The 12,286-nt window shown below is 38.8% G+C and overlaps 6 protein-coding genes across 9 annotated transcripts in view; 3 read left to right on the top strand and 3 right to left on the bottom strand.

Moving 5' to 3' along the window:
- Positions 1-1,008, top strand: part of LOC104785070 (ribose-phosphate pyrophosphokinase 4) — a 3,472-nt gene extending 2,464 nt beyond the window's left edge. Inside the window, exon 7 of the mRNA XM_010510202.2 lies at positions 724-1,008. Within this exon, the coding sequence (XP_010508504.1) occupies positions 724-854 (131 nt within the window). The 3' untranslated portion in view covers positions 855-1,008. The remainder of the gene's footprint in view (positions 1-723) is intronic.
- Positions 1,098-3,532, top strand: LOC104785067 (pentatricopeptide repeat-containing protein At2g42920, chloroplastic-like). Of its 3 annotated transcripts, none has more exons than XR_002037913.1 (3): positions 1,098-2,879; positions 2,969-3,035; positions 3,511-3,532. XR_002037913.1 is itself a non-coding variant. In XM_010510200.2 (3 exons), exons 1-2 carry the CDS (start codon positions 1,153-1,155, stop codon positions 2,877-2,879), a joined length of 1,617 nt encoding a protein of 538 aa, XP_010508502.1. In that variant the 5' UTR covers positions 1,098-1,152; the 3' UTR covers positions 2,969-3,059. The 3 variants fall into 3 exon arrangements, 1 of the variants encoding a protein (XP_010508502.1); XM_010510200.2 differs by lacking the exon at positions 3,511-3,532 and having other exon boundaries at positions 1,098-2,758; positions 2,869-2,879; positions 2,969-3,059; XR_002037912.1 differs by lacking the exon at positions 3,511-3,532 and having other exon boundaries at positions 2,969-3,059.
- LOC104785068 (AT-hook motif nuclear-localized protein 16) lies at positions 4,358-5,532 on the bottom strand. Its single transcript, XM_010510201.2, has one exon. It carries the CDS (start codon positions 5,157-5,159, stop codon positions 4,383-4,385), a length of 777 nt encoding a protein of 258 aa, XP_010508503.1. The 5' UTR covers positions 5,160-5,532; the 3' UTR covers positions 4,358-4,382.
- LOC104785066 lies at positions 5,624-7,615 on the bottom strand. 2 transcript variants are annotated; one of them, XM_010510191.2, is made up of 3 exons: positions 7,466-7,615; positions 6,011-6,988; positions 5,624-5,914 (listed from the first exon to the last, which is right to left on the bottom strand). In XM_010510191.2, exons 2-3 carry the CDS (start codon positions 6,980-6,982, stop codon positions 5,909-5,911), a joined length of 978 nt encoding a protein of 325 aa, XP_010508493.1. In that variant the 5' UTR covers positions 6,983-6,988; positions 7,466-7,615; the 3' UTR covers positions 5,624-5,908. The 2 variants fall into 2 exon arrangements, with proteins under 2 accessions (XP_010508493.1, XP_010508495.1); XM_010510193.2 differs by having other exon boundaries at positions 6,011-6,984; positions 7,466-7,566.
- On the top strand, positions 8,246-10,830 carry LOC104785064. The gene is made up of 8 exons (XM_010510189.2): positions 8,246-8,459; positions 8,549-8,903; positions 9,027-9,215; positions 9,307-9,398; positions 9,722-9,781; positions 9,881-9,950; positions 10,073-10,276; positions 10,365-10,830. Exons 1-8 carry the CDS (start codon positions 8,308-8,310, stop codon positions 10,755-10,757), a joined length of 1,515 nt encoding a protein of 504 aa, XP_010508491.1. The 5' UTR covers positions 8,246-8,307; the 3' UTR covers positions 10,758-10,830.
- Positions 10,894-12,280, bottom strand: LOC104785065 (F-box/LRR-repeat protein At2g43260-like). Its single transcript, XM_010510190.2, has 2 exons — positions 11,763-12,280; positions 10,894-11,669 (listed from the first exon to the last, which is right to left on the bottom strand). The coding sequence occupies exons 1-2, from the start codon at positions 12,226-12,228 to the stop codon at positions 10,909-10,911; spliced, it is 1,227 nt and encodes a 408-aa protein (XP_010508492.1). The 5' UTR covers positions 12,229-12,280; the 3' UTR covers positions 10,894-10,908.

Raw genomic sequence — 12,286 nt, 5'->3', positions numbered from 1 at the left:
AACGGTGTGTAGCTATCTAAACTGATGTTTCATTAATCTTCATTTGAACATCTTTGTGACATTCACGATATCTAATGGATCTCAATGTTGAATCATAATAGGTTGTGTGCACAAAGGTTCGTGAAGGCGATAAGAGAATAGTCAGGCTGAAGGAAGGTAACCCCTCTGGTTGTCACGTTGTTATCGTTGATGATCTTGTGCAGTCTGGGGGTACACTTATCGAATGCCAGGTATTGGATCCCTCATGAACAATCTCCCTGCATTTTGCATCTACCTATAGCAATCTTCAATGACTTCTTAATCTCAAGTGTTGAGTTAAAACTTAAAACTAAGGAGGTTTATGTCAAACTAAATTAAGTCTTTCATGCTAAATTGTGTTAAAATTCCAAGTTCAGACTAGTTTTTATCGAAAATCCTTGTTGTTTCTTAATTCTGCAGATGATGTTGTATGCTTGTATGAGATATGTTGAGAGAATGACTATGTCACTCGTGTTAACTGTTTCACTTTTTTTTGTCACACAGAAAGTATTGGCAGCTCATGGAGCCGCGAAGGTGAGTGCGTATGTAACTCACGGTGTCTTCCCAAAGAGCTCGTGGGAGCGTTTCACCCACAAGAACAATGGTAAGTATATCTGTGTAAGAGTAACTGACTTTGTTCATTGTTCTTTACATTTTTGTTGTATCTTTAAAACTGAAGTCTTCATTATTGTTTCTTCGAATTAGGATTGGAAGAAGCGTTTGCTTACTTCTGGATCACAGATTCATGTCCACAGACGGTTAAGGCCATAAGAAACAAAGCTCCTTTCGAAGTCTTGAGCCTCGCAGGATCCATTGCTGATGCTCTGCAGATATGAAGCAACAGAGATAAAGCGTGGTTCTTTTGCTCGTTTTGGTGGTTTTGCCTTGAATTTGTACTCTTTAAGAGATGTGCTCCTATCCTAGATGATCAATTTATGAAATAATCATATCACTTTTGCTGAAATAACTAGAGACATTGTGTACTCTCTTCTTGTTGATTGAATCGTTTAAAAGTTCAGAAAATACAAAAACCCAAACACGTGTGGTTCTGTTGTTCAATATTCCCACACGTGTGTAAATCTCCCGCAAAAGGATAAGTTTTTGTTTTTTCCCATAAATGTCTCACCTTTAAACATGTCTCCGACGATGTTATGCAACTCCGGTGTGACAGTACCGGCGATTCCGTCACCGTCTTCTTATCTCCGATTGATAGACACACAATGCAGTACGATGAGAGAACTAAAGCAAGTTCACGCCAATCTCATCAAAACCGGTTTAATCTCAGATACTGTTGCCGCGAGCCGTGTCCTCGCCTTCTGCTGCGCGTCTCCGTCAGATATGAATTACGCTTATTTGGTATTCACAAGGATCAATCACAAGAACCCATTTGTGTGGAACACTATAATCCGTGGTTTCTCACGGAGCTCGTTTCCAGAGATGGCGATTTGGGTATTCATCGATATGTTGTGTTCTTCTCCGTATGTGAAGCCGCAGAGATTGACTTATCCTTCGGTGTTCAAAGCTTATGGTTTAATTGGGAAAGCTCGTGATGGGAGGCAGTTGCACGGGAGGGTTATTAAAGAGGGACTCGAAGACGACTCATTTATACGGAACACGATGTTGCAAATGTACGTGACTTGTGGGTATGTTGTTGAAGCTTGGAGAGTCTTTGAGGGGATGACTGGTTTTGATGTTGTTTCTTGGAATTCGATGATGATGGGCTTTGCTAAATGTGGATTGATTGATCATGCACAGAAACTGTTTGATGAAATGCCGCAGAGGAATGAAGTTTCTTGGAACTCTATGATTAGTGGGTTTGTGAGGAATGGTAAATTTAAGGATGCGTTGGAGATGTTTCTAGAGATGCAGGAGAGAGATGTGAAACCTGATGGGTTTACGATGGTGAGTCTGTTGAATGCTTGTGCATACCTTGGAGCAAACGAGCAAGGGAGGTGGATACATGAGTATATAGTTAGGAATAGATTTGAATTGAATGGTATAGTTATAACAGCACTCATTGATATGTACTGCAAGTGCGGGTGTATTGAGGAAGGTCTAAAGGTGTTTGAGTGTGCTCGTAAGAAGAAGCAATTATCGTGTTGGAATTCGATGATTCTTGGTCTAGCTAATAATGGATGCGAGGACAGGGCTATGGATTTGTTCTTGGAGTTAGAGCGTTTTGGCTTGGAACCAGATTCAGTCAGTTTCATTGGTGTTTTAACAGCTTGTGCTTACTCTGGGGAAGTGCATAAAGCTGGGGAATTTTTCAGATTAATGAGAGAAAAGTATATGATTGAGCCATCAATAAAACACTACACTTGCATGGTTAATGTGCTGGGTGGAGCGGGGTACCTTGATGAAGCAGAATCATTGATAAAGAAGATGCCGGTGGAAGAAGATGCTATTATATGGAGTTCTTTGCTTGCAGCTTGCAGGAAAAACGGTAATGTTGAGATGGCTAAACGCGCAGCAAAATCTTTGAAGAAGCTGGATCCAGGTGAAACTTGTGGCTATGTGCTCATGTCGAACGCTTATGCTTCTTATGGCTTGTTCGAAGAGGCAGTTGAGCAGAGGCTTTTGATGAAGGAAAGACAAATGGAGAAGGAAGTTGGCTGCAGTTCGATTGAAGTGGATTTTGAAGTTCATGAGTTTGTATCTTGTGGGAAAAGACATCCTAAATCTACAGAGATTTACAGCTTACTCGGTATTTTAAACTGGGATGTCTCTGCGATAAAATCAGGTTTGCTACTGCTCAGTTCGCTGAATTGTTTGATGCTACAACTAGGATCGGTTACACTTATCTAACAGAGAAATAAGCAATTTCATTGTTCTGGTCTTCTGGGGATGTAGCCAAAGATTAGGTAATATACCGATTTCTTATATTGTTAATTATACATAGTTCATATACAAAATATACGCTCTCTTAAAACCACACCTGATAATCTTACAGGTCATGCTATCTGAGCAGCAATATAAGCCACGTATGTGAATACACGAACCCATAAGAAGCTTCCTAGGTAAGCAATTAGCACCATTTTCACTAGCCCATTTTAGGTTCAAATCACTCTTGTAAAGTAGGCATATGGATTGTCCACGCACCAGAGTGAGTATGTTGGTATGATGCTTGTGTTCTGCTGTGCAGCAACTCTACTAGTCGCATCTGCTGTTTTTGCTACTGAATTAAGCGCTAAGAGGGTTATTAACATCTTGTCTTCATTTGCTGCGAAATTCTTGCTTTTTGGTGTAATAAGTTAATGGAGAAACTGGTAATGAAAATATTTTGATGATGTTGCTGGTCGTTGTCAATCTTGTACATTTGCATGTGTTTATATTATTGGTTGTAGACGTAGTAAGGCCTATGCATGTGTTGCACTAACAATGGAAATTTATGGCAAGAATGGTTCTGTGTCTTTATTTCTTATTAAAGCCATGTCATGTTTTGCAGTTCACACTGACCATGTATAGTGTCTATGTTGTGTGTGATCAATACAGGGAAATGTCCAAAAGTGAATCATTCAATAGAAAACCTGGTAGAGAATGTTGATTTGGATATGCACAAGTTATTGTTCCAAATCCAGAACAATCCAGAACTTGGTAGAGAATGTTGATTTGGATATGCACAATCTTGAGTTTATCATTCGGGTTTTCAATGCGATTATGGTTTATGTACTAAGTTTTCCGTGAGGTGGAAGGAGAAAAAATTCACATATTTTCCTCTTTACTGGCTAGATATAAGTACATGGAAGACAAGCTTCAGGTTCACCAAATATGTTATTCTACCTACAGAAGTATATATATTGGAAATAGGAAAATAGGCTATGATGTTCAAGGAAATAGACGTGCTAATGTTTTTTGCATTACTCATGAAACATGAGAAACCGCATTTATTTCGTAACTCCCAAGATATTTGAAACCCCAAGAGTTTGAATCTTGTTAGCAAAAGCCTCACAAATTCTCTAGAGATTTAGAGATTAGATAACATGTTGAAACTGGGATGAGCGTGGAGTAAAATAAGAAGTTGGTTGCAAGCTTAGTTTCCTAAATAATTGCTGGAACGGTACAACTGCAATTGCTATGTCTAGTTATTACTGGATTTGGGTCAAGGATAAAAATATTGTAATGTTTGCGCATTAAATTAGAGGATTCTGCTTAAGATTCTTAAACAATTACTTGTGTTTTTTTTTTCAGTTTCTTCTTTTTAATGTTGCAGGTACAAACTACAGAGGAAGATAAAGCTTCAGTTTTAACCAAACTTATGGTTCTCTCCACCTACAGAAACATCGATCTTTGATTCCAAGGTAAAGTAGATAATAAGACTAAGGCACTTTGATATTATGATGAAACGTGGAGATTAGAGAGCTGTATCAAGGTTTCGACATAGCACGCTGTGCAGGCCCCCAAGAGTAAATATCAGAACCGGAGTTTCCATTAGTGAGCAGATTTTGAGGCAGTCCATGAATGTCATCTAAAGGACGGGATCTTCCATTCTGGTAGTACTGCTGGTTTTGCATAGAAGCAGCTTCATCATCGTCCATAGGAAGACGATCAAAAACAGCATTCATGAAAGATGCAGCCATGATAACAACAGGACCAGACGCGATTAGCCCACCAACCACTCCTCCACCAACAACCTGTCCTTGAGGTCCGGCTAAGTAAATGGTCAGACCTGTTATTCCAAGTGGTGCTGGTGGAGGCAAGATTGATCCAAGCAATGAGAGGATTTCGTAACGTCCGTGTAATGTCACAATTGCTCCTGATGAAGCTGGTTGCCTTAATGTCACATTGGTGACACAACCATTGGCACTGAGTATGGTGAGACCTCTCTGTTTCCTTCTTGCGAAATCCGATAAAGTCTCACAGATGTCACAACCTGAGCTGATCTCGACGGCATTAGCTCTGAGGGAATTTGGACTGTCGTGAGTCACAATGATAGGTGGTTTGGGTTTGTTCTTGGAGCCAGCGGGTCTGCCACGTGGCCTCTTAGCCATCTCTCCTTCGATGGATGAAACCGGTTGCACCGCTTTGGGCAATGCTTTCAGGTTGCTGTTATTGGTATTGCCTCTCTCCGTTGCTTCATGGTTCCTCATTGGAACTGACTTGGATCCTACAGAGGTTGGAGTCAGAGCTGTGCCTCCAGCCATTGTTATGATTGTTATATTTTCAGCTGAAAGATTCAGAGATCTTTGTGAGGAGTTTGTGGGTATAAGTAAGGAGATTTTGGTGAATTATAATATGGTAGAGACACCAAAAGAATGATTGTGGAGAGTAGGAGATGGTTAAGTTGTCACCAAAATTGTGATTAATAGTTAACAAATTATTTTGCAAAAAAAAGAAGGGTTTCTGGCAGCCTACTTCTCAACAGATGATTATGTATTTGATTCATGATAATTGTCTTCTTTAACAGAGAGATTCATAATAATGTTTAATTCCTTTTTGGTACCATTTCTACATAAAAACTACTGAATACTGATTGATAGTTGGAGAACAACAAAACAAAAATGAGAGTCATCATCATCACTCACTTGCAAGTGGGTTTCCAAATTTAAAATCCTAGGATCAGTTTCGAAAGCTTAATTCTCTGCTTAAGATTACACCACAATACATAAGTACATTAACTCAATTTTGTTGTAAACACAAATTTGGTCTTTTATAATGGTTTCTGATCGGATATGGTCCCAGACTGAAACAAAACACAAGCAAGGGAACCAGACCACAATGATATAGAAAGTTCAATAAAAAACCCAAAGACAGCTCTCTATTCAAAAGTCTGATCCAAACCAGTTATTAAAAAGCACACACCAATATAAGTCTTTCATATAATTTATATATAGTTTTCAAGATCCAAGATTCAATACTTAACAACCATTATGTCTCTTCAGCTCTCTTTTCCTTACTCCTGTAAGAATTATGAAATTATATTTGTTAGTAGAAACGATCATAGATAGTGTTCAAGCTTCTATATAAGCAAAAGAGAAGAAGAGCATATAATAACCTCATCGTCGTCATCATCATCTTCTTCCTTCTTCAGACGGGTAGAGCCACCTTCCTTGATAATAGGAAGCTTCATCGCTCCAAATGGTGTATCAACATCGACATTACCTTTGATAGTGTACCCAGTTCCTTTCCCACGGATCATGTCCCAAAGAGCAGAACCAAAGTCCTTTGGTCGGAATGTCATTGGCACATTAATCAACCCGCTTCCGTTTTTGTCAAGCTTGATCGAGTCAGATATCTCAGCTTTCCCAATGCTTACATCACACAACCAAACTTCACAGTCCAAGTCATTGAGCCCCAAGTCAAAATCATTCATGTTCTGAAGCCTCACGTGGAGGATCGCCACAGTTTCTTCCAAAGAGAACTTCTGGAACTTAATCTTCTCGATATCAACATCAGGTTTCTTAGGAATCGGAATCTCTCCAGTTTTCTCCAGAGGCAATGTCAGCCTTCCCAAAACAGGCACGTCAACAATCAAATCAACCTTGATCCTGTAAGGTATGATCATCCCAGGGTTGATATCATTGTAAGTGTTCTTGATGTCAGCATAGATCAAAGTCAATGGTATCTTGACAGTTTCTTCACCATGAGCCTTGAGTGTTCCAGCATCAGGAATCAATCCTGAAACAAGTTTCCTCCCATCACTCTCGACAAGGTAGTTGACATCAATCAAAGGGATAGGAACTGGATTGGGGTTTTTAACAAGGACATCAACAACAATATCAGCTCTCTCGAGATTGATCTTAGGGATATGAATAGCAGAGACATCAGCAGTAGGCTTCCCAAACCCAATGGTTTCCTCGATTTTCTCACCAATGTCATGAATGAAACCTTTCACCTTATCAAAGAATCCACCTTTCCCTTCTTCGTTTTCCTCGTCCTTATCTTTCTGACTTCTATCTACGATTTTCACGTCACCCTCATCAGGACCTCTAGTTAGGATCTCCGGTTTATCCTCAGAAGTAGACATACCTACCTAAGCAGAAACAAACAGGTCATCATTTTCAAAAGTCAATCAAGCAACACAGGGAAAGCATACAAATGGCTGTATTGTAAAAAGTCATACAAACAGTAACCAGTAAGTTGTAAAATGATGATGATGATGATAGAATACAATGCTGATCTTTGATCTCACAAAACACTGTAAGAGAACTCGCATCACAATAAAGATCTGATCTTTGTATAAGCTTAAACCAAACAACATACAATGGCATTTCTGTACTAAGTGAATCATGAGAGAAGAAACGATACGAATGTTGGATCTAAACAAAGATAGGACTAGATCAACCTAAGTGTCAAACAGATCGGAGAAAATAAGGTCAGGATCAGAAAAAAGCTCGATCTAAATATCACCAACGTTCGTTATCTCTGATGAAATCAATCATAAAAGGATCAACACAAGAACAACAACAACAACAACAATCAGAAGAAAAGTTGAGTTTTTTTTTTGTACCTGGAGAGTTGGATTGGATGAAATTGAGTTGCAGAGACAGAGAAGAGAGCAGAGTAGTGGTGCTCAACCAAAAATTGAATGATTGAAGAAGAAGACGAAGATGATTGTGAAAATTAATTGATTCGTTGAAAGAGTATTGGGCTTTTTTGGGTCCTTAAGGTCCAGTAAGGCCCAATTGTTGTTGATGTACACGTGTGTTTTTTTGTTGTTGACCTATCTATGCCTTTCTAGTAATCTTTAGTCCTCTTGACTCGAGCGTGCGCCACATTGCCTAATGCCTATCTCTCTCTCTCTTTCTTCGAATCGGTGCCGAAACTTAGAGAGCCATAATTTCTTAGGAATATATTGTTGCGTTTGATTCCTTAAAGCTTTAAGGTTGCGTTTGATTCCTTAAAGCTTTAAGGTTGCGTTTGAATTTCGTTTAATTTGCAACCTTACAGTTTCGAGATTTCTGCAGTTAGTTTTTGATTCAGGAAACGAGAGAGAGAGAGAGACTGGATATATGAATCAAATTAAAAAAAAAAAAAAAAAAAAAAAAAAAAAAAAAAAAAAAAAAAAAAAAAAAAAAAAAAAAAAAAAAAAAAAAAAAAAAAAAAAAAAAAAAAAAAAAAAAAAAAAAAAAAAAAAAAAAAAAAAAAAAAAAAAAAAAAAAAAAAAAAAAAAAAAAAAAAAAAAAAAAAAAAAAAAAAAAAAAAAAAAAAAAAAAAAAAAAAAAAAAAAAAAAAAAAAAAAAAAAAAAAAAAAAAAAAAAAAAAAAAAAAAAAAAAAAAAAAAAAAAAAAAAAAAAAAAAAAAAAAAAAAAAAAAAAATCTGTGATTGAGAGTGAAATTGAATTTTGAATTATGAATGCGAATCACAACAACAACAACGGGAACAATTCAGGTTATCATAACCTCTGGACCAATGGCCTTATCTGTGCTTTCGAGTTTTGTCAAGGTCATCATCGTAAAATCAACAGCACAAATGCTGTTCTTGGACATCCCTCTCTCACAATGTATGATTGATGATGATTTTTTACTATAGTCTCTTTTTTTCTGCTTGTAGAGTTTTTTTTTTAACCTATATACAGTTTTGTTATGATAGGAATAAACAGAATTGTGAATCAGACCATTTTGGTTCTGGTGAAGAAGGGTCTTCGAGGAGTTACTGGCGAGGAATTGGATGGGATAGGATCTCTGAGCTTGTTAAGACTGTGCAAGTTGATAATGATTGGAAATTTCAAAACTTTGATGAGGATAAAGCCACAGTTGCTGAGCTTGCTGCTCCTTACTGGGAAAGACCACTTGATGGTCCAACTTGGTGGTGCCATGTTGATCCTACCCATCCAGGTATTGCCTCCTGGTTGCGTAATGCGCATTGGTTACATCCTGCTGTAAGTCTTGCTCTGCGTGACGAAACCAAGCTTATTAGTGACCGAATGAAACATATTTTATATGAGGTAAAAAGTTTCTTTCTAAGTATGTTTGCTTCTTTGTAATGTGAGGATTGTGCTTTGGTTTTACTACAGAGCTGTAATAGATCAAACTTGTTGTTGTTGTTGTTATATGTTGGTGGTGGATAGGTTCCTGTTAGAGTTGCTGGTGGGATTCTGTTTGAGCTTTTGGGACAATCTGCTGGTGATCCTTTTATTGAAGAAGATGACATACCTATTGTTTTAAGGTCATGGCAAGCACAGAATTTTCTGGTTACTGCTTTGCACGTTAAAGGTTCTGCCTTGAACATTAGTGTGTTAGGTATTACAGAAATCCAGGTTTGTTCTTCTCATCTGAATCATTGTTTTCCTTCATTCGTTTGTCAATTAGTCAAAACAGGTTTTTCTATGCCTTTCTTTGTCTTAACAGGAAATGCTTATTGCTGGTGGAGCCTGCATTCCGAGAACCATTCATGAACTAATAGCACATCTTGCATGTCGCCTTGCACGCTGGGATGATAGGTATTTGTCTTCCCGTGATCTAGATCAAGTTCTAAAAGATTGTATGTTGGGGAAGTTAAGTAGTGTTCATTATGCAAGCTTTTAGCAATGGAGGATACACATTTCACCTGGTCTGTACGGTATAAGCAATGAACGTGCCAAGCCTTTGTATTGCTTTGATAGAACTAATGTGTCTTATATTATTCTTAGAGTTTGCAAGATGGGATTCAACTGTCCCGTTCTAGATTACAGTTGTAGATTAGTTCTATGTTTAGTTAAGATATAAGAACCTTTTGATTCTTTTTCATTCTCTGGATTTAAACCAATCGGTATCCTTAATGTAGGCTATTCCGGAAGTATATATTTGGTGCAGCTGATGAAGTTGAGTTGATGTTCATGAACAAGTAACTTCAACTGAGCCTTCTCTTACTTTGGTATTTTCTTTCTTAGGCGCTCCTTGAGATGTCTACTGAAACAGAATAAATTGTTTTTGTTGATATCAGGAGACTGCACGAGGATCTAAATCTATTCACTACAATCTTGAATCAAGAGATCAGAAAGCTCTCGACCCAGGTAAGGCTTTCTTGTTTGACTACAAGATGAGATCAGCTAGCTAATCTGGAATTGTGTTATATATTTCTTCATACAAGTGACTTTATAATCACGACAATATTTTCTTGTTCATCATTTATCAGGTTATACGGGTGAAATGGTCTCTCCATGCTAGAGAAGAGATTGTGTTCGAGCTTCTTCAGCAACTAAAAGGAAACAGAACAAAAGACTTGCTAGAAGGAATAAAGAAGAGCACCCGCGGTATGATCAATGAACAAGAAGCCGTTCGTGGTCGGTTATTCACTATCCAGGACGTCATGCAAAACACGGTTCGATCATGGTTGCAGGTGAGATTATCATTTTTGGAGATGATGATGACGTAAGTAGAAGAAACTCTCCAAGTCATCTTAAATTTGTTTGATTTGGCTTGATTAGGACCGGAGCCTCACGGTTACACACAACCTAGGAATCTTTGGAGGAGTGGGTCTTTTGCTTTCAATAGTGACCGGTCTATTTGGAATCAACGTAGATGGGATACCAGGAGCTCAAGATTCTCCACATGCCTTTTTTACTTTCGCAGCTGTTCTCGTCTCCTCAGGCCTTGCGCTGGCGTTCGCTGCTTTACTCTACCTTGGACTTAAGGAGCCAGTGGCAGAAAAGAATGTGGAGACTAGGAAACAAGAGCTTGACGAAATGGTAAAGAAGTTTCAAAGAGAAGCCGAGTCTCATGCTCAGGTCTGCAAAAAAATTCCTCAGAACATAGAACGTACAACAAGTAGTTGTAGAATAATAGTCCATGATCCTAATGGTTATGCTCTCTTGGATTGAAATCAGTCCGGTTTATGATTTGTAAATTTTAACTCATGGCAAACTCTTTTCTTAAGAGAAACTTCTTTTAACATGGAAAAATCCCAAAACAATAGTATCTAATAGGAGTTGTGGGTAAGCGAGAAACAGAGCATTTCAAAAAATACTAAACTCAAGACCTAGAGGAGACAAAATAATAGCGGAAAACTAGAAAAGACACATGTGCAGCGAGCAGTATAAGTGGGAACTTTGGTCCGATTGATATCCGCGATGTTGTTGTTTTGGGAGGCAGAAGTGGGAGCCAATTCTCAATGAAAGGAGATATGACCAAAGTGTGTTTAGAGATGCAGCGAATGAGGTTAGTGCTTGGATAGAATTTCAACAATCTCTTTTCATTGTCATGGAAGAACAGATTCCCTTGCTTGGAAACCGCCACCGGCCTGAAATGCACATCCGCAGTAAAAGTGTAAAGATTTAAACACGAGTATAAATGTATGGAGTAAGTCAAGGCCCATCCATCTTCTTTTTGAGCATCCATGGTCAATATCTCTAGTCTCCAGGGCGAAGTGGCAGTTGTGGCTACAGCTAGACGGCCATCAAGGTTCACTAGCTGCTCCGCGAATGTGAATGGAGTGGAATACCGTGGTGAAGGAACATCACGAAACTCTAGTGTGTGAAGATCCAAAGCTAGTAGTTTCAAAAGATCTTCACCTAACCAATAGATTGAGCCATTCACACAAGCCGACTTCCTTCTGGGATCAACCACATAAGGAGGGGCACGTACTGATCTCCGCCATTCACCAATATTGATATCAAGAACTTCACAGTAATGGTGAGGATCAAAGAACATCCTCACAACTTTAAAGCTCCCATTTACTTTGTCCCTACCAAATCCCATCGCCCAAAACGCAGGGAAAAAAATGCAACACTTGCCTACGATTTTCAATTTCTTCTAAACCAATCAAAAGTCAAATAAATTGTATATAGAGAGAGAGAGAGAGAGAGAGGGAGTTCCTGGTTACTTACCACAAAGGTCCATCATTTGATTTCGTAGGTCTGAATAGCGGCGGGTCACTGGATCTGGACCGGAAGGGAATCTAATAATATCTCCGGTGGAAGGGTTTAGAACATTGACCCAACCCGGTACGGGGATGCAAACCAAACCGTCACATGTCAGCGAAGGTCGTGTGACGTCGTCGCAGTGTAGGTAGACAACATCGACCTCTTCGTCACCTTGGAATCGCGACTCGATCCTCCGTTCTACTTCTCCTCCAGCAGCAAGGATTTGGAGGCGGCTCTGTTGAAGAAGACTCATACGCGAACGTCTCTCTGCGAAACTCTTCGATTCTATGATTGATCTCCATTCTTTTGAGACGGAGGTTCTGAATTTGCGGATGGATTTCAACGGCAATCGAAGGATGATTTCTTCCTGTAGATCGAGAGCTATGTAGAAGATCATCGGATTAGGGTTTTGTTGTTCCTCTTCCGACATCGGACCGAATTGAGGGTTTAACGTTATCCACTTTCCCCTTCTGTTTCTTTTTTTTTTT

The sequence above is a fragment of the Camelina sativa genome, chromosome 5 (genome assembly GCF_000633955.1).
Source record: "Camelina sativa cultivar DH55 chromosome 5, Cs, whole genome shotgun sequence".
Lineage (NCBI taxonomy): Eukaryota > Viridiplantae > Streptophyta > Magnoliopsida > Brassicales > Brassicaceae > Camelina > Camelina sativa.
This window is presented reverse-complemented; position numbering and strand designations above follow the sequence as displayed.

What these genes read in the sequence shown, in the direction of transcription:
- LOC104785067 (XM_010510200.2), top strand. Translation starts at nt 1,153, where the DNA reads ATGTCTCCGACGATGTTATGCAACTCCGGTGTGACAGTACCGGCGATT.
- LOC104785068 (XM_010510201.2), bottom strand. Translation starts at nt 5,159, where the DNA reads ATGGCTGGAGGCACAGCTCTGACTCCAACCTCTGTAGGATCCAAGTCA.
- LOC104785066 (XM_010510191.2), bottom strand. Translation starts at nt 6,982, where the DNA reads ATGTCTACTTCTGAGGATAAACCGGAGATCCTAACTAGAGGTCCTGAT.
- LOC104785064 (XM_010510189.2), top strand. Translation starts at nt 8,308, where the DNA reads ATGAATGCGAATCACAACAACAACAACGGGAACAATTCAGGTTATCAT. An exon ending in GGACATCCCTCTCTCACAAT is followed by an intron (nt 8,460 to 8,548) that starts GTATGATTGATG and finishes TTGTTATGATAG; the next exon opens with GAATAAACAGAATTGTGAAT. An exon ending in CGGTTCGATCATGGTTGCAG is followed by an intron (nt 10,277 to 10,364) that starts GTGAGATTATCA and finishes TGGCTTGATTAG; the next exon opens with GACCGGAGCCTCACGGTTAC.
- LOC104785065 (XM_010510190.2), bottom strand. Translation starts at nt 12,228, where the DNA reads ATGTCGGAAGAGGAACAACAAAACCCTAATCCGATGATCTTCTACATA. An exon ending in TCAAATGATGGACCTTTGTG is followed by an intron (nt 11,670 to 11,762) that starts GTAAGTAACCAG and finishes TGAAAATCGTAG; the next exon opens with GCAAGTGTTGCATTTTTTTC.